The sequence below is a fragment of the Petromyzon marinus genome, unplaced genomic scaffold (assembly GCF_048934315.1).
Source record: "Petromyzon marinus isolate PM22_M1 ecotype Great Lakes invasive population unplaced genomic scaffold, UKy_Petmar_22M1.pri1.0 PM_G_Scaffold_44, whole genome shotgun sequence".
Lineage (NCBI taxonomy): Eukaryota > Metazoa > Chordata > Hyperoartia > Petromyzontiformes > Petromyzontidae > Petromyzon > Petromyzon marinus.
The window spans coordinates 57,396-75,621 of NW_027422996.1; the positions used below are offsets into that span (position 1 = coordinate 57,396).

The following is an 18,226-nucleotide window of genomic DNA, read 5'->3' on the forward strand; positions in this document are numbered from 1 at the left end:
GACCTCACAGAAATGCTCAGCAAATCTGCAAACCTGTTCCTGGGGGTCGGAGATTGGATCACCGTTTTTTCCCCTAATGATGGTAATAGGTGTGGTGCTGCAGGTTACTTTTTTGATGGAGTTAAATAGAGATTTGTGATCACGGGCCACTGAGGCAGACTCCATCTCCTCAGCAACCCGCGACCACCACCCATCCTTGCAGCGCCTCACGGCTCTCCGAACCTCCGAGCGAAGGCTGCGGTAAGCCTCATTCTCTGACGTGGGATTCTGTAGCCGATGACAGTGGGCCTGTCGCTTTTTCTCAACCATCCTGAACACCTCCTCTGTCAGCCAGGATCTCTGGGGAGGTCTGGACCGCGTACCCAAAGCAGCCATTGCAGCTGCATGAGTCACAGTCCTAAACCTCGCCCATTTACCCTCGATATCAGGAGGAGTCGGGAACGATGCCAATCCCAGCCGCAAGCGATGATGAAATTCTCGCTTGCAACTTTCATCAGATAACTGAGACCAGGCCACTTTAGGTCGGAATTGGGTCCTGGGTGTACACCCACCTCCGGAGTGGTAGAATGGCAGGCGCATCTTACAGATGACTAGTCGATGGTCAGAGGGCAGATCAGCTCCACGGTAGGTCCTGGTGTCAAGGACATGGGCTCGCATCCGCTCGTCCGTCACTATGTAGTCCAGCAGCTGTTCTTGCTTGGACCCGGCATGCATCCATGATGTTGTGTGGATGCGCCGATGCCGGAACAGCGTGTTGGTAATTACAAGCCCATGGGCTGCACAAAAATCTAGCAGCCTCCTACCGTTGCTATTGAGCTGATCTGGCCCATGCCCTCCACTCACTCCAGACCAGGTGCCAGTATCATGACCAACTCGGGCATTAAAGTCACAGACACAACAGACACAACACACACAGAGACACACACACAGAGACACACAACACACACAGACACACACACACTGAGACACGCACAGAGAGACAGACATAACACAAATGTCTCCCCGTGTAGTCTCCCTGACGGGCTGCGCGAGGCTTACAGACACACACACACAGACACACACACAGAGACACACACACAGACACAACACACACACACAGACACACACACAGAGACACACACAGAGACTCACACAGATACACACACAGACACAGAGACACACACACAGAGACACACACACACAGAGACACACACACAGAGACACACACAGACAGACACAACACAAATGTCTCCCCGTGTAGTCTCCCTGACGGGCTGCGTGAGGCTTACACACACAGAGACACACACACAGAGACACACACAGAGACACACACACAGAGACACACACACAGAGACACACACACACAGAGACACACACACACAGAGACTCACACAGATACACACAGACACACACACAGACACAACACACACAGACAGACACAACACAAATGTCTCCCCGTGTAGTCTCCCTGACGGGCTGCGTGAGGCTTACAGAGACACACAGAGAGACACACACAGAGACACACACACAGAGACACACACACACAGACACACACACAGAGACACACACACACAGAGACACACACAGAGACACACACAGAGACACACACAGAGACACACAGACACACACACAGAGACACACACACAGAGACACACACACAGACACACACACAGAGACACAACACAGAGACACACACACCCACACACAGAGACACACACACAGAGACACACACAGAGACACACACACAGAGACACACACAGAGACACACACACAGAGAGACACACACAGAGACACACACAGAGACACAGACACAACACAAATGTCTCCCCGTGTAGTCTCCCTGACGGGCTGCGTGAGGCTGACAGAGCCCGCGCGTCTTTGTGGGCCTCAGGCTGTGAGGGCGAGAGGTCGGCTCCACTCTCTCACTCACCGCCCTCGTTGTTGTGTCGCCCGCTCTCGTTCACGTTTTTGTTTTATTATAGTCGTAGTAGTTGTTGATATTACAGTATTAGTTATTATAGCAGTTCATGTTTTTACTATTGTAATTGTTTATATTATTGCTGTTGTAAGTTGTTGATGTTATTATTAGTGTTATAGTTATGATTGTAGATGTTGTTATTATAGTAGTAGTTATACTTACGATTATAGATGTTGTGGTGATGGTGGTGCTGGTTGTTAGTCTCCTCAGAACACACAGCCGCCTTCTCCCGCCAAAACGCGACTCTTCGGTGGTGGAGGGAGAGGGTCGTGGGCGAAACCAACGCGAGCAGCGGGCGATGGAGGGGTGAATGCCACCGGCGAACTTAAATTGTTTTAATTTAGGGGGGTACACAGCAAACTCCACCTTTCACTAACGCCAGTGAGCCCCTCTTGCTTCTTGTCGCTATGGATGAAATAATTAAACATCAAACAAATTCGCTACATTTATTCAGCGCGTCTTGAGTTTTGATGCTTTTCATCCCCCTCTTCCGGGCTATGCTTGGTATAATCTGAAACGCAGCAGCGCCTTATCTAGTCTATGCTATTTACCATGGGCCTTACTCCGGGCTATGAAATAAAGTTCAATGTCACGTGCAATGGAGCTGACCAATTAAAAAACACCCACAAAATATCAACACCACGTGACTCGTGGTGGGAGGGGGGTTGCCATCTTGGTAAGGGAGAATCCACCACACACCCCCCCCTACCTAAGATGACCGCCCACACGTTGTTTGACTGGTTGTTGGGGAGAACCTCTGATAGCCAATAGCGACTATTAGGCGACTATTCACACTCGACTATTGCGGAGCTGTAGAAGCCCATCACGCTTTTACCCCGTCGTGGTCTTTGCGCAGGCAAAGTGAGTTCTCAGGCCCGTACGGGCGTACAGCCGTTTCAATACGGGCAAACAACAATAAAAATCTGTGTCGATTTGTTTGTGTTTCTTCCTTGTGATGGGACTTTGTAGGATTAACGTTGAGATTTATAAGGGGCACGGGGTGATCAGTAAGGTCTGAATTGGTCTGTAATAAGGTAGGGCACTGATAAGGGGTTGACAGCTGTGTAGTGTATAGTGTAGTATAATGTATAGGATGAACGTTGAGATTTATAAGGGGCACGGGGTGATCAGTAAGGTCTGAATTGGTCTGTAATAAGGTAGGGCACTGATAAGGGGTTGACAGCTGTGTAGTGTATAGTGTAGTATAATGTATAGGATGAACATTGAGATTTATAAGGGGCACGGGGTGATCAGTAAGGTCTGAATTGGTCTGTAATAAGGTAGGGCACTGATAAGGGGTTGACAGCTGTGTAGTGTATAGTGTAGTATAATGTATAGGATGCACGTTGAGATTTATAAGGGGCACGGGGTGATCAGTAAGGTCTGAAATTGGTCTGTAATAAGGTAGGGCACTGATAAGGGGTTGACAGCTGTGTAGTGTATAGTGTAGTATAATGTATAGGATGAACGTTGAGATTTATAAGGGGCACGGGGTGATCGACAAGGTCTGAATTGGTCTGTAATAAGGCAGAGCGCCGATAAGGGGTTGACAGCTGTGTAGTGTATAGTGTAGTATAATGTATAGGATGAACGTTGAGATTTATAAGGGCCACGGGGTGATCAGTAAGGTCTGAGTTGGTCTGTAATAAGGTAGGGCACTGATAAGTGGTTGAGAGTTATGCTACTGACACTAACGGTGTGACTATGCATACGTAGCCGTTCAGAGTGTTCAACGTCGGCCTGGGTGCTGCGGTCGTCCAGGCGGGCACCGTTCTGGCCCACGCAGTGGCCGCGTGTCGTGGGGAGGCCGGCAAGGCGACCACAGATGTCTCGTGGCCATGGTGAAGTGGAGGAGCGAGCCGGACGAATCATGGATGGACGCGCTGCGCTGCAAGAATTCCGATTTTATCCGGCGAGCGGCGGGGCGAATTTTCAAAACATTTTCAGTCAGGGTAAATATGACACTTTGGGCGCACGTCCCTAATGGCAGCACCGCATTGACACGGGCAACGCCGCTTCCGTACGCCAGAATTCACACGGGCTCAGTCGTCAGGAGGAGGACCACGTTCGCCACTGCGGTCGACGAGGGGAGCTCTCGTTGTTCCCGTTAAGAAACACGATGGGAGTCTGCGGCTTCGCGTGGATTTCCACCAATTGAACAGGGTCTCCGTGGCAGATGCACACCCGCTCCCACGGATGGACGATTCATTGGATGCCCTGTCGGCCGTGTGGGTTTTCTACCACACTTGACTTGTCGTCGGGGTGTTGGCAGTTGCCTCTTGATGAGAGCTCTAAACCAAATCCTGCGTTCTGAACACCTCGGGCTCTATTCCAGTTTAATTGTCTCCCGATGGGACTCCACTCGGCTCCGGTCACGTTCCAGCGACTCACGCAGCTGGTCCTAGCAGGCCTCCAATGGGACTCGTGCCTTATTTATTTGGACCACGTGATCGTCTTCGGATGCATGTTCCAGGAGCAGCTGCAGCGGTCGCGATCGGTGTTTGTTAAACGTTCGGGCGGCCAATCTTACGTTTAAACCACAGGAGTGTCATCTCTTGCAGACATCGGTTCGCTACTTGGGGCACATCATCAGCGAGTCCGGGATAGCCACGGACCCCAACAAAACTGCGTGCGTGCGCAACATGGCCAACCCCCACGTCGGTGGGTGACGTTTGCAGCTTTGTCGCGCTGTGGGACGGCCTCGTGACTGCTTTGTGACGTCATACACCAACGTGCATTGAGGCCCTTATAAGGACTGCTTTGTGACGTCATACACCAACGTGCATTGAGGCCCTTATAAGGACTGCTTTGTGACGTCATACACCAACGTGCATTGAGGCCCTTGTAAGGACTGCTTTGTGACGTCCTACACCAACGTGCATTGAGGCCCTTATAAGGACTGCTTTGTGACGTCATACACTAACGTGCATTGAGGCCCATATAAGGACTGCTTTGCGACATCATACACCAACGTGCATTGAGGCCCTTGTAAGGACTGCTTTGTGACGTCATACACCAACGTGCATTGAGGCCCTTATAAGGACTGCTCTGTGACGTCATACACCATTTGCCATGACGTCCAAGCCATTAAACACCGGAACAACGAACGTGCCATTCAAGTGCATCTTGAAACCCATTATCTGAAGTAGTTTGTATTAAATAACTAAATAATAGAAACACGTTTACAATATTGAGCGAAGTTATAGTCACGGACTTTTTCCAACTTTAGCTCAACAGGACCACAAAAGCTCAAATATGTGGTTCATAATAAATGAATCAATCTGATTGCAATCATGAACTGGCCAAACACTTTTCGATTTCAACATCACTTTATAAAATAACATTTTAAATATAAGCGCACAACTTTATCTATCTGTGATGAGCGCTGCACTTTCCGTTGTTTTCATGCAGGGGGCGCTGCAAACTTACACACCCCCTGCATGGACGACGGAGGCACAGGGACAGACGTTCGATTACGTTGGAATCGATCTGCAGACGGCGGTCTTCTCGCACGGCCAGCAGCTCGATGTCGTCTTATCTCGATCCCGCAATCCCAAACAGGTGAAAGTCCGCATCGAACCGAACCCCCGGCAAGGCCATCTACTTAATGACGAGAGAAAATTCACACGAAATGTCCTTTTCAATGAAGTCTTCCAGATGTAAATTGATACAACCTTTTAATGAAGAAGTAAAATCATCCAATTCAAAACACAACACAATTCAAAGATGCTTCATTTTAAAACTTCAAAACGGAGCATGGGGTACTTGCGTGAATGCGTCCTTCATGTGCAAATGTTGTGACTTTCCTGGCCTGAAGGCCGTCAACGTGTTGGACCATTATTGGTGCACAGCGTCTCAACAACAGCAGTGGGGTTTGCTTCAACCGATAGGTACGAACATCCAGACGTCAATCAGCAAGGAGCATTTCTAGTCCTAGTTAGACAAAATCTACGACAACACGTAAGACAAAACTACAATTCGTGTTGTAGAGAATGTACCTCCTCCTATACGTGTAACTTTTAAGGGGTATGCCTTGTAACTGATTAATGATCCGAGCGTGCTACCTATGTCAAAGACAATGAGTTGCTCCAGATGCTTCGTGAAACACAAAAGTACCCTTTGACCTGTATCACAAGAACAACGGGTCTCACCTGAGTTCTCTGTACAGGTTACTTCCAAACACACACACACACACACTTTGTCCTAACATCACTTATTCAATGTGTGACCCTCATACAAAATGTTACATGCACGCGCACAATCAGACAAGTATTCATTCTAAACCATTGACGGGCATATTAACATCGAATTACTGCAGCGAAATTGAATGCATCACGTTACATCGTATTAACAAGAAGCTATTTTACAAATGCGCACCGTCTGCTTAACAGTGTATGTACAACGTACTATTGTTGCGTTATTCAAAACGAGTAGGCCGTTGCATGCTGGCGTCTGGGTCAAAATGTAGCAAATTTAAAACATTACGCTACAAATAATAGATCACGGCGTTTCGATGGCAAAACAAGCAATCGTCATTAGGTGGGACAAGCACAGCAGCAAGAAGAAGAAACTGCTGCAGTAGGCGCCTACTACTTCAGCAGTTTCTCTTGCTGTGGTTGTCCCACCTGATGACGATTGCTTGTGTTGCCATCGAAACGCCGTAATCTGTTATGTTTCTACCCACGTGGTGACTTTACCGAAATAACTCAAGAGTGTGGATTCCTGCTGTCACGAAAGCTTCGAATCAAGATTGCCTACAAACTACACAACTGAGATGACGCATCAATCATCGCCCCCTACTGACAGGCTCTTGTCCACATGCAGGCTGGTGCAGGGCCACCACCTTGTGCCACACAGGGGCAGCTGCTACTTGGGGATGCTCTTCAAGTGTTTCAGACGAGGTACGACACAAAACTCCGAGTTGCTGAGACGATTAAGCAAGCACGGTGTAAATTCAATTATTATAACATAGTGAATCATTGGGGGCTTATTGTCTCTCGCTCCTGGTTAAATATCTACCCAACCCACAGGTCCACAAAGACTTGCCACTCTTACTCTGCAGGATGAACCTAGAAACTGAGTGTCCAACTTCACATTCTTGTCATTAAAGGCCTGTGACAAAGGTGCATCTATTGTAGCGACCGTCTCAAGCTTACACATCTACCGGGTCTCCATTTGACTTTGTATTGTCTCGGAGGAAGTCCACCCACACCTCGACTTCCACAAACTGCTGGGAGTTGCCTCGCTCTGCCTCACAGTCAGAATTCTCCTCCTGCTTCACGTTGCCTCCATCGATGTGAAGGTCCCATTTTGGAGTTGAATCTTCATCTTCACATTTCACCTTCACTTCTTCCCTCTTCACAATCACCTCTTCCCTCTTCACCATCACTTCTTCCCTCTTCACCATCACCTCTTCATATTTCACCTCGATAACTTTAAAAGTGTCCAAGCTGGGATTTTCTTCCGGTTCTTGTTTCATGAGGGATGGGCTTATTGTGGCACTTTGACTTTCACAAGCTGATTTCAGACTCCACTCCTTGTGGATCTTCTGATGCTTCTGTGTTCTCTGGTGTACTTGAAGATGTGGTTGCTGTGCAAACGCCTTCCCGCACGGAGTGCACCTGAAGGGTTTCTCTCCCGTGTGTGTTCTCTGGTGAATTACAAGAGGAGATGACTGTGCAAACGCCTTCCCACACACACTGCACTTGAAGGGTTTCTATCCCGTGTGTTCTCTGGTGTATTACAAGAGCAGGTGACCGTGAAAATGCTTTCCCACACACACTGCACCTGAAGGGTTTCTCTCCCGTGTGTGTTTTCTGGTGTTCTACAAGAGTAGATGATTGTGCAAACGCCTTCCCACACACACTGCACCTGAAGGGTTTCTCTCCTGTGTGTGTTCTCTGGTGTTCTACAAGATTAGATGACTGTGCAAACGCCTTCCCACACACAATGCACTTGAAGGGTTTCTCTCCCGTGTGTGTTCTCTGGTGTGCTAGAAGAGCAGATGAATGTGCAAACGCTTTCCCACACACACGGCACTTGAAGGGTTTCTCTCCTGTGTGTGTTCTCTGGTGTTCTACAAGATTATATGAATGTGCAAACGCCTTCCCACACACACTGCACTTGAAGGGTTTCTCTCCTGTGTGAGTTCTCTGGTGCCGTGTCAAATCTCCTGTACGATCCGTGCTGTATGCACACTGGTCGCATTGTTGACTTGTCATACCGAGCTGCGCTGAGTGCCTTTGCTCCATCAGACCAATTCTGCAGAGGAAGCGTCAGAGGAAGCGTCAGCGGCAGACAGAAAAAAATAATATCCACACCATCTACACGTCAGTATCGAGGCACAGAGGAATGCATATAGTCACACGTGACTTACATGTCTATACTTATTCATATATTCATTATGTAATAAAAACGTTTCCCAAATTAATCACACGGGCTGTTATGGCACACAATGAGAGGGCAAATGGTTATAAACATGCCTGCAAGCCCTCGTATCTTCAAAATGAATGTTAACACAAAACTCCGAGCAAACAATTTCAGCTGTCTGGCTACAAAAGGAATATTTATGAGAGCTAAATTCAGCTGACATAGCAGAGGGTGTTGAAAACAATACTTCATAAATTAATGTTCAATCGCAACTTAGAGGTGTGAATCCAGGCTCAGATGTCCTTGAATGCTGGGATGAACAGTTCCGACTTCAGCTGCATGTGCGTACTGTGTTAACTTCCTGTTTCCATTCTTATAAAGAGTTCCAGAGGAAAACAAAAGTAAACTATTGTTACGCTATAACCTCCGTGTTCAACAGAGTTAATAGACGTTACTGCAAACACAAACTGTACACTGTCACTGGGTAAACAGGCGGTGGCGTGTCTAGAATCACGCCTGGCCACCTTCATCTGCTTGGCATGAATGCTTCCTCACTCCACCAAGTAATTAATTGAGGATCAATGAACATAGCTGAGGCTAACTGGAGTTTGCGTGTCTCTCTCCGTGGTGAGATGTTAACTACCTCACCTGGTATACAGGAAGTCGTGGGTTCGATTCCGACCCTGACGCCTGCTGTATATTTGGAGTTTGCGCGTCTCTCCGTATAGCGTCTTTGACCGATAGACATTGACACACGTATTCTTGTTTCTTTCGGTAAAGTTACATAGATAGAAGATAACAATAACAGATAATACAATTACATTAAATAAAGAGCACTTGTGTTGCGATCAAAACGACGTGACTTTTTTTGCTTTATTTACATTCATTTTTATTGTTATTTTCATTTAATTTTCTATCTACGTGACTTTACCGAAAGAACCAAGAATATTAATACCTACAGTCACCAAAGTTTTAAGTCAAAACATTCACACACGTTGACAAAGCCTCACCTTGTGTTGTTGTGGGCAGGTCGCTTCTGATAACAAGAGCGGTATAGCAGCTCAAGCGGGCTTGGTCGCTTCTGATAACAAGAGCGGTATAGCAGCTCAAGCGGGCTTGGCCTGCTAACAAAAGAAAATAAAAACTGCGTGAATATTGACAATAAAACAAAGTTACAAAGTGGCGAGCCGGGTGAAGACAAATTAAACTTAAGAGAGATAATTAAAGTAAACGCAATCAGGCGAGGGCAGGAGGCAAGGCCCCGCGTGGCTAGGCCCCGCGCTGTAAAGTTCCAACCTGGACATCGATTCCCATGCTCGCTGCTACTCAACTGACATCCCTACGAGAGAGAGCGAGGCTCTACCTTGGTAAACAACAACAACCACCACCACGACCACCACCACCACGATGAGAATTTCTCACCTCGGATTTCAGTGCAAGCGCGCACACGGCAGCTTCCTGTTACCTAGCGACAGCAGGAAGTAGTATAACGTCACTTCCCTCCCCCGAGCGGCTCTGTAACTGAATAAATTATGTTAATGAGGCCGGCCCATATGTGGAGGGATGGGGGCGTGGGCGCTGAACCCGTCGCAATAAACTCGCGACGGCTTTAACGGACACATTATGTTAATGAGCCACCAGTCACTGGGCGTAGCTTTGCCCAAATAAGGATTGTACCGGAACAGATATCGGCAGTGACCAAGCAGAGGTGACGTCACGCTCAAGAGAGCGGTGGACGGGGGTGGGGTGAATACCTTGGTGACATAACGTCACTAGCGAGGCACACCTCCCCCTGGCGTTTCACACCGATGAGGTCATGCTGAGTAGTGACGTCACAGAGCGGGAATAGAGTTTAAGTTGATTTAGATTCATTTTCCATTGCTCCATCTCTTGAACAGAGACCCCTTGGATGCGTGAGCTCAGCAACTACAACGTGGACATTACTGTGTGTACACACTGTTTCTGTGTGTACACACTGTGTGTGTGTGTACACTGTGTATACACTGTGTGTGTGTACACTGTGTGTACACTGTGTGTGTATACAGTGTCTACACTGTGTGTGTGTACACTATGTATGTACACTGTGTGTGTGTACACACTGTGTGTGTCTGTATCTCTGTGTGTGCCTGAGTCTCTGTGTGTGTGCCTGTGTGACACCTGATGATGATTGCTTGTGTTGCAGTCGGAATGTCGTGAGAATGTAATTGTTTTATATTTGTGTTATTTTATTGTTTCCCTTCTACGTGACTTTACCGAAAGAACCAAGAATAAATATCAGCTCTATGTTTTCAAGTAAATACATTTTGGGTAGTGAATACATTATAGTCTAAATAAGCTACACATGACGAATTGTAGGCAATTATAGTTATAATCAAAGATATTTTTAAACAATCACGTGGTCCCTGTAGTCGCCGTTAAAGACACAAAACCTGCTTGAAAACAGTTCATCAACATATATGAATACATTGATTCGAATAAGCAGAGTTAATTTCCAATTTATGGCATGCCAGCTATGTGTCAGTTTTCGATATCAACATCACCTTATAAAAGAATAACATTTAAAATAAAAGCGCACAACTTTATCCGTGATGAACGCTGCCCTTTCCGTCGTTTTCACGCAGGGGGCGCTGTAAACCTACACGCACCCCCTACATGCGAACGACGGACAGGCACACCTGGCTACCCCAGTAACATTCACCACAATATGCGCAGTCTGCTAAACGGCGGATGTAAAACATAACGTTGCGTCATTCACAACGCATGTTGGTGTCACGGTCAAAATTGGGGTAATTCCAAACATTATCCAGCACCCCCTGTACCAACTACGGAGGCGCAGGGACAGACGCTCGATTACGTTGGAATCGATCTGCAGACGGCCAGCCGCTCCGTGTCGCCTCATCTCGATCCCGCGATCCCCTACCAGGTGAAAGTCCGCATCGAACCGAACCCCCGGCAAGGCCGTCTACTTAACGACGAGAGAAAATTCACACGAAATGTCCTTTTCAATGAAGCCTTCCGGATGTAAAATGAAATAAGCTTTTAATGAAGAAATAACAATCATCTAATTCAAAACACAACACGATTCAAAGATGTTTCATTTTAAAACTTCAAAACAGAGCACCGGGTGCTTGCGTGAATGCGTCCTTCGTGTGCAAATGTTGTGACTTTCCTGGCCTGAAGGCCGTCAATGTGTTGGACTATTATTGGTGCACAGCGTCTCAACAACAGCAGTGGGGTTTGCTTCAACCGATAGGTACGAACATCCACACGTCAATCAGCAAGGACCATTTCTAGTCCCAGTTAGACAAAATCTACGTCAACATGTAAGACAAAACTACAATTCGTGTTGTAGAGAATGTACCTCCTCCTATACGTGTAACTTTCAAGTGGTATGCCTTGTAACTGATGAATGATCCGAGCGTGCTCCCTATTTCAAAGACGATGAGTTGCTCCAGAGGCAGACGCTTCGTGAAACACAAAAGTACCCTTTGACCTGTATCACAAGAACAACGGGTCTCACCCGAGTTCTCTGTACAGGTTACTTCCAAACACACACACACTTTGTCCTAACATCACTTATTCAATGTTTGACCCTCAGACAAAATGTTACATGCACACGCACAATCAGACAAGTATTCATTCTAAATTATTGACAGGCATTTTAACAAAATTGAATTACTGCAGTGAAATAGACTGCATCAGGTTACATCGTATTAACAAAAAGCTATTTTTAAAAATATGCACCGTCTGCTTAACAGTGTATGTACAACAAACTATTGTAGTGTCATTCAAAACGAGTAGGCCATTGCATGCTGGCGTGTGGGTCAAAATTGATCAAATTCTAAACATTGCCTACAAACTCCACAGCTAAGATGCCACATCAACCATCGCCCCCTACTGACAGGCTCTTGTCCACATGCAGGCCGGTGCAGGGCCACCACCTTGTGCCACACAGGGGCAGCTGCTACTTGGGGATGCTCTTCGTGTGTCTGAGACGAGATACAAAAGTCCGAATTGCCAGAGGCGATTAAGCAAGCACCATATAAGTGGAATAATTAAATAACAAAAATCACGACGTTTCGGCCACAACACAAGTGGCCTTCATCAGGTGAAGGGACCGTGCTGTCATGATGAAGGCCACTTGTGTTGTGGCTGAAACGTCGTGATTTTTGTTATTTTATCTTTTTACCTACGTGACTTTACCGAATAGAACCAAAGAGTATGGATCCTTGCAGTCACGAAAGCTTCAAATCTAGAATGGAATTATTAAAACCGAGTGAATGCTTGGGAGCTTATTGGCTCTCGCTCCTGGTTAGAGATCTACCCAACCCACAGGTCCACAAAGACTGGCCACTCTCACCATGCAGGTTTAACCTAGGAACTGAGTGTTCAACTTCACATTCTTGTCATTAAAGGCCTGTGACTAAGGTGTATCCATTGGAGCGACCAGAGTGGAGTCGGCTCCGGGAGAGGCAACCACCTCGCCCCACGCCGCTCCTCCACTTCGAGGTCTGCGGAGAACTTCGCCACCACCACCACCACCAGCGTGGCGATCTTCACGGCTGTGCTCACTGTGGTTCTGCTGCTCACGCAGCCGATGGTGGAACTCCTCGGAGGATCTCGGCGTGGGGGTTCGAACATCAACGGCTCCAACGCCATCACCACCACCACCACCACCACGATCAACAACTACTCGGGACTCGTGAAGAACGTCTCTCCACCGGCAGCGGTCGCCACCTGGGGACCGATGTTCACCAGCGGCCACGCAGACGGACAGGAGAGGGACGGCCCAGCCTGGCCCCCTGGGATGTCCTGGCTCATGGACAGCGCGCCGACTCCTCTCCTGCAGCCTGCGGGTCAGCTGTGCAGTAGCCACAGTGAGGACATAGTGGACAGCGTGCTCCCTGCCCTAGTGCAGGCTATGGGTCAGCTGTGCAGTAGCCACAGTGAGGACATTGTGGACAGCTAGCTCCCTGCCCTACTGCAGGCTATGGGTCAGCTGTGCAGTAGCCACAGTGAGGACATAGTGGACAGCGTGCTCCCTGCCCTAGTGCAGGCTATGGGTCAGCTGTGCAGTAGCCACAGTGAGGACATAGTGGACAGCGTGCTCCCTGCCCTAGTGCAGGCTATGGGTCAGCTGTGCAGTAGCCACAGTGAGGACATAGTGGACAGCGTGCTCCCTGCCCTACCGCAGGCTATGGGTCAGCTGTGCAGTGGCTGCCAGGACATAGTGGACAGCGTGCTCCCTGCCCTGCTCCACGTCGTGCGTCAGCTGTACAGCGGCAGCAAGGAGGCCATCGGCTCTACCGTGCCGCTGGACACCCCGCACATCGCCGTGCGTCTCCGGCGTTTCGTACCTCGCAGAGTTGAGTGAGCAACATCCATCGTCGTCGTCGTCACCATCAGCCACCGTCAATCCACTGGCGGGTAGAGACCTCCCTGAGCCGTCGCCATCTCCCACGATGCCGCTGTGCGGTGATCCACCCAGCGCCTGACACGTGGAGCGATTTCATTGCTTAATCTCCCCACTGGGCATCCTCTCGGATGACCCCCTCGCCGCCCATCGGCATCACTCGCCCCCTTCGCGCCCTCCACCGTCACCCTCAATTCCACTCGCGGTTAAATTTTGATTTAAAGCTTTTGTGACTGCAGCTCTTTCGGTAAAGTCACGTTGAAGGGAAACAATAAAATATATATAAAACAATAAAAATTCTCACGACGTTTCGACACACCTGATGACGACCGTTTGTGTTATGGTCGAAACGTCGTGAGAATTTTTATTGTTTTATATATATTTTATTATTTTATTGTTTCCCTTCAACGTGACTTTACCGAAAGAGCTAAGAATATCCACTCACGGTGTTTTCAACAGCCTGGTTGGGCACTGGAACGGTATCCCGGACAGTGCCGGATTAAGCTCGTGCGGGTCCTGTGGCATATATTATAAAGGTGCCCAAAATAAAATAACACAATTATTAAAACGTGAAGTTTACACATCTACCGGGTCTCCATTTGACTTTGTATTGTCTCGGAGGAAGTCCACCCACACCTCCACTTCCACAAACTGCTGGGAGTTGCCTCGCTCTGCCTCACAGTCAGAATTCTCCTCCTGCTTCACGTTGCCTCCATCAATGTGAAGGTTTGCCCATTTTGGAGTTGAATATCCATCTTCACATTTCACCTTCACTTCTTCGCTCTTCACCATCACTTCTTCACATTTCACCTTCACCTCTTCCCTCTTCACCATCACTTCTTCACATTTCACCTCGATACCTTTAAAAGTGTCCAAGCTGGGATTTTCTTCCGGTTCTTGTTTCATGAGGGATGGGCTCATTGTGGCACTTTGACTTTCACAAGCCGATTTCAGACTCCACTCCTTGTGGATCTTCTGATGCTTCTGTGTTCTTTGGTGTACTTGAAGATGTTGTTGCTGTGAAAACGCCTTCCCGCACGGAGTGCACCAGAAGGGTTTCTCTCCCGTGTGTATTCTCTGGTGTTTTACAAGATCAGATGAATGTGCAAACGCCTTCACGCAAACACTGCACTTGAAGGGTTTCTCTCCTGTGTGTGTCCTCTGGTGTATTACAAGAGCAGATGACTGTGCAAATGCCTTTCCACACACACTGCACTTGAAGGGTTTCTCTCCCGTGTGCGTTCTGTGGTGTACTTCAAGATTTGATGAACGTGCAAACGCCTTCCCACACACACTGCACCTGAAGGGTTTCTCTCCCGTGTGTGTTCTCTGGTGTACTACAAGAGCAGATGAATGTGCAAACGCCTTCCCACACACACTGCACTTGAAGGGTTTCTCTCCCGTGTGAGTTCTCTGGTGCCGTGTGAAATCTCCAGTACGATCCGTGCTGTATGCACACCGGTCGCATTGTTGACTCGTCATACCGAGCTGCGCCGAGCGCCTTTGCTCCATCAGACCAATTCTGCAGAGGAAGCATCAGAGGAAGCGTCAGCTGCAGACAGAAAAAAATAATATCCACACCATCTACACGTCAGTATCGATGCACAGAGGAAAGCATATATACACAGTAACACGTGACTTACACATCTATACTTATTCATATATTCATGATATAGTGAAAAGTGTCCCAAATTCATCACACAGGCTGTTATGGCACACAATGAGAGGGCAAATGGTTATAAACATGCCTGGAAGCATTCGTATCTTCAAAATGAATGTTCACCCAAAACTCCGAGCACACAATTTCAGCTGTCTGGCTTCAAAATGAATAATTATAGATTTAAAGCTTTCGTGACTGCTAGGATCCATACTCTTTGGTTCTATTGGGTAAAGTCACGTAGGTGAAAATAAAATAACAAAAAAAATGAATATTTATGAAAGCTAAATTCAGCTGACATAGCAAAGGGTGTTTAAAACAATACTATTTGTGTTCGGTAGAAATGCATAAATTAATGTTCAATCGCAACTTAAGAGATGTGAAGCCAGGCACAGAAGTCCTTGAATGCTGGGATGAACAGATCCGACTTCAGCTGCACGTGTGTGCTGTGTTAACTTCCTGACTCCATTCTTACAAAGAGTTGCAGAGGAAAACATCTTCACATTTCACCTTCACTTCTTCGCTCTTCACCATCACTTCTTCACATTTCACCTTCACCTCTTCCCTCTTCACCATCACCTCTTCACATTTCACCTCGATACCTTTAAAAGTGTCCAAGCTGGGATTTTCTTCCGGTTCTTGTTTCATGAGGGATGGGCTCATTGTGGCACTTTGACTTTCACAAGCCGATTTCAGACTCCACTCCTTGTGGATCTTCTGATGCTTCTGTGTTCTTTGGTGTACTTGAAGATGTTGTTGCTGTGAAAACGCCTTCCCCGCACGGAGTGCACCAGAAGGGTTTCTCTCCCGTGTGTGTTCTCTGGTGTTTTACAAGATCAGATGAATGTGCAAACGCCTTCACGCAAACACTGCACTTGAAGGGTTTCTCTCCTGTGTGTGTCCTCTGGTGTATTACAAGAGCAGATGACTGTGCAAATGCCTTTCCACACACACTGCACTTGAAGGGTTTCTCTCCCGTGTGCGTTCTGTGATGTACTTCAAGATTTGATGAACGTGCAAACGCCTTCCCACACACACTGCACCTGAAGGGTTTCTCTCCCGTGTGTGTTCTCTGGTGTGCTACAAGAGCAGATGAATGTGTAAACGCCTTCCCACACACACTGCACTTGAAGGGTTTCTCTCTCGTGTGAGTTCTCTGGTGCCGTGTGAAATCTCCAGTACGATCCGTGCTGTATGCACACCGGTCGCATTGTTGACTCGTCATACCGAGCTGCGCCGAGCGCCTTTGCTCCATCAGACCAATTCTGCAGAGGAAGCATCAGAGGAAGCGTCAGCTGCAGACAGAAAAAAATAATATCCACACCATCTACACGTCAGTATCGATGCACAGAGGAAAGCATATATACACAGTAACACGTGACTTACACATCTATACTTATTCATATATTCATGATATAGTGAAAAGTGTCCCAAATTCATCACACAGGCTGTTATGGCACACAATGAGAGGGCAAATGGTTATAAACATGCCTGGAAGCATTCGTATCTTCAAAATGAATGTTCACCCAAAACTCCAAGCACACAATTTCAGCTGTCTGGCTTCAAAATGAATAATTATAGATTTAAAGCTTTCGTGACTGCTAGGATCCATACTCTTTGGTTCTATTGGGTAAAGTCACGTAGGTGAAAATAAAATAACGAAAAAAATGAATATTTATGAAAGCTAAATTCAGCTGACATAGCAAAGGGTGTTTAAAACAATACTATTTGTGTTCGGCAGAAATGCATAAATTAATGTTCAATCGCAACTTAGAGGTGCGAATCTAGGCTAAGATGTCCTTAAATGCTGGGATGAACAGTTCCGACTTCAGCTGAATGTGTGTGCTGTGTTAACTTCCTGTTTCCATTCTTATGAAGAGTTGCAGAGGAAAACAAAACGAAACTACTGTTATGATATAACCTCCGTGTTCAACAGAGTTAATAGACGTTACTGCAAACACAAACTGTACGCTGTCACTGGGTAAACAGGCGGTGGCGTGTCTAGAATCATGCCTGGCCACCTTCATCTGCTTGGCATGAATGCTTTCTCACTCCACCAAGTAATTAATTGAGGATCAACGAACATAGCCAAGGCTAACTGGAGTTTGCGTGTCTCTCTCCGTGGTGAGATGTTAACTACCTCACCTGGTATACAGGAAGTCGTGGGTTCGATCCCGACCCTGACGCCTGCTGTATATTTGGAGTTTGCACGTCACTCCGTTTAGCGTCTTTGACCGATAGACATTGACACACGTATTCTTGTTGATTTCGGTAAAGTTACGTAGATAGAAAATAACAATAACAGATAATACAATTACATTAAATAAAGAGCACTTGTGTTGCGATCAAAACGTGAGTTTTTTTGCTTTATTTACAATTTATTTTTATTTATTTTAATTTTATTTTCTATCTACGTGACTTTACCGAAAGAACCAAGAATATTAATTCCTGCAGTCACCAAAGTTTTAAGTCAAAACATTCACACACGTTGACAAAGCCTCACCTTGTGTTGTTGTGGGCAGGTCGCTTCTGATAACAAGAGCGGTATAGCAGCTCAAGCGGGCTTGGCCTGCTAACAAAAGAAAATAAAAACTGCGTGAATATTGACAATAAAACAAAGTTACAAAGTGGCGAGCCGGGTGAAGACAAATTAAACTTAAGCAAGATAATTAAAGTAAACGCAATCAGGCGAGGGCAGGAGGCAAGGCCCCGCGTGGCTAGGCCCCGCGTTGTAAAGTTCCAACCTGGACATCGATTCCCCTGCTCGCTGCTACTCAACTGACATCCCTACGAGAGAGAGCGAGGCTCTACCTTGGTAAACAACAACAAC

The 18,226-nt window shown here is 47.1% G+C and overlaps 2 protein-coding genes and 1 long non-coding RNA gene across 6 annotated transcripts in view; all 3 read right to left on the reverse strand.

Moving 5' to 3' along the window:
* Positions 1–2,449, reverse strand: part of LOC142917259 (hydroxylysine kinase-like) — a 31,663-nt gene extending 29,214 nt beyond the window's left edge. For all 3 annotated transcript variants that reach the window (XM_076061881.1, XM_076061878.1, XM_076061879.1), the window contains exon 1: positions 2,120–2,449. The gene's annotated coding sequence lies outside the window, so the exon portion shown is untranslated. The remainder of the gene's footprint in view (positions 1–2,119) is intronic.
* Positions 2,450–5,621: 3,172 nt separating this feature from the next.
* Positions 5,622–9,446, reverse strand: LOC142917260 (uncharacterized). Its single transcript, XR_012936950.1, has 2 exons — positions 9,337–9,446; positions 5,622–8,218 (listed from the first exon to the last, which is right to left on the reverse strand). It is a non-coding gene; the product is annotated as an uncharacterized LOC142917260 (long non-coding RNA).
* Positions 9,447–11,859: 2,413 nt separating this feature from the next.
* LOC142917261 (uncharacterized) lies at positions 11,860–16,675 on the reverse strand. Of its 2 annotated transcripts, XR_012936951.1 has the most exons (3): positions 15,872–16,675; positions 13,684–15,261; positions 11,860–13,187 (listed from the first exon to the last, which is right to left on the reverse strand). XR_012936951.1 is itself a non-coding variant. In XM_076061882.1 (2 exons), exons 1-2 carry the CDS (start codon positions 16,057–16,059, stop codon positions 14,316–14,318), a joined length of 1,134 nt encoding a protein of 377 aa, XP_075917997.1. In that variant the 5' UTR covers positions 16,060–16,675; the 3' UTR covers positions 13,431–14,315. The 2 variants fall into 2 exon arrangements, 1 of the variants encoding a protein (XP_075917997.1); XM_076061882.1 differs by lacking the exon at positions 11,860–13,187 and having other exon boundaries at positions 13,431–15,261.
* Positions 16,676–18,226: the final 1,551 nt, after the last annotated feature.

What these genes read in the sequence shown, in the direction of transcription:
- LOC142917261 (XM_076061882.1), bottom strand. Translation starts at nt 16,059, where the DNA reads ATGAGCCCATCCCTCATGAAACAAGAACCGGAAGAAAATCCCAGCTTG. An exon ending in GTTTTCCTCTGCAACTCTTT is followed by an intron (nt 15,262 to 15,871) that starts GTAAGAATGGAG and finishes CTTCCTCTGCAG; the next exon opens with AATTGGTCTGATGGAGCAAA.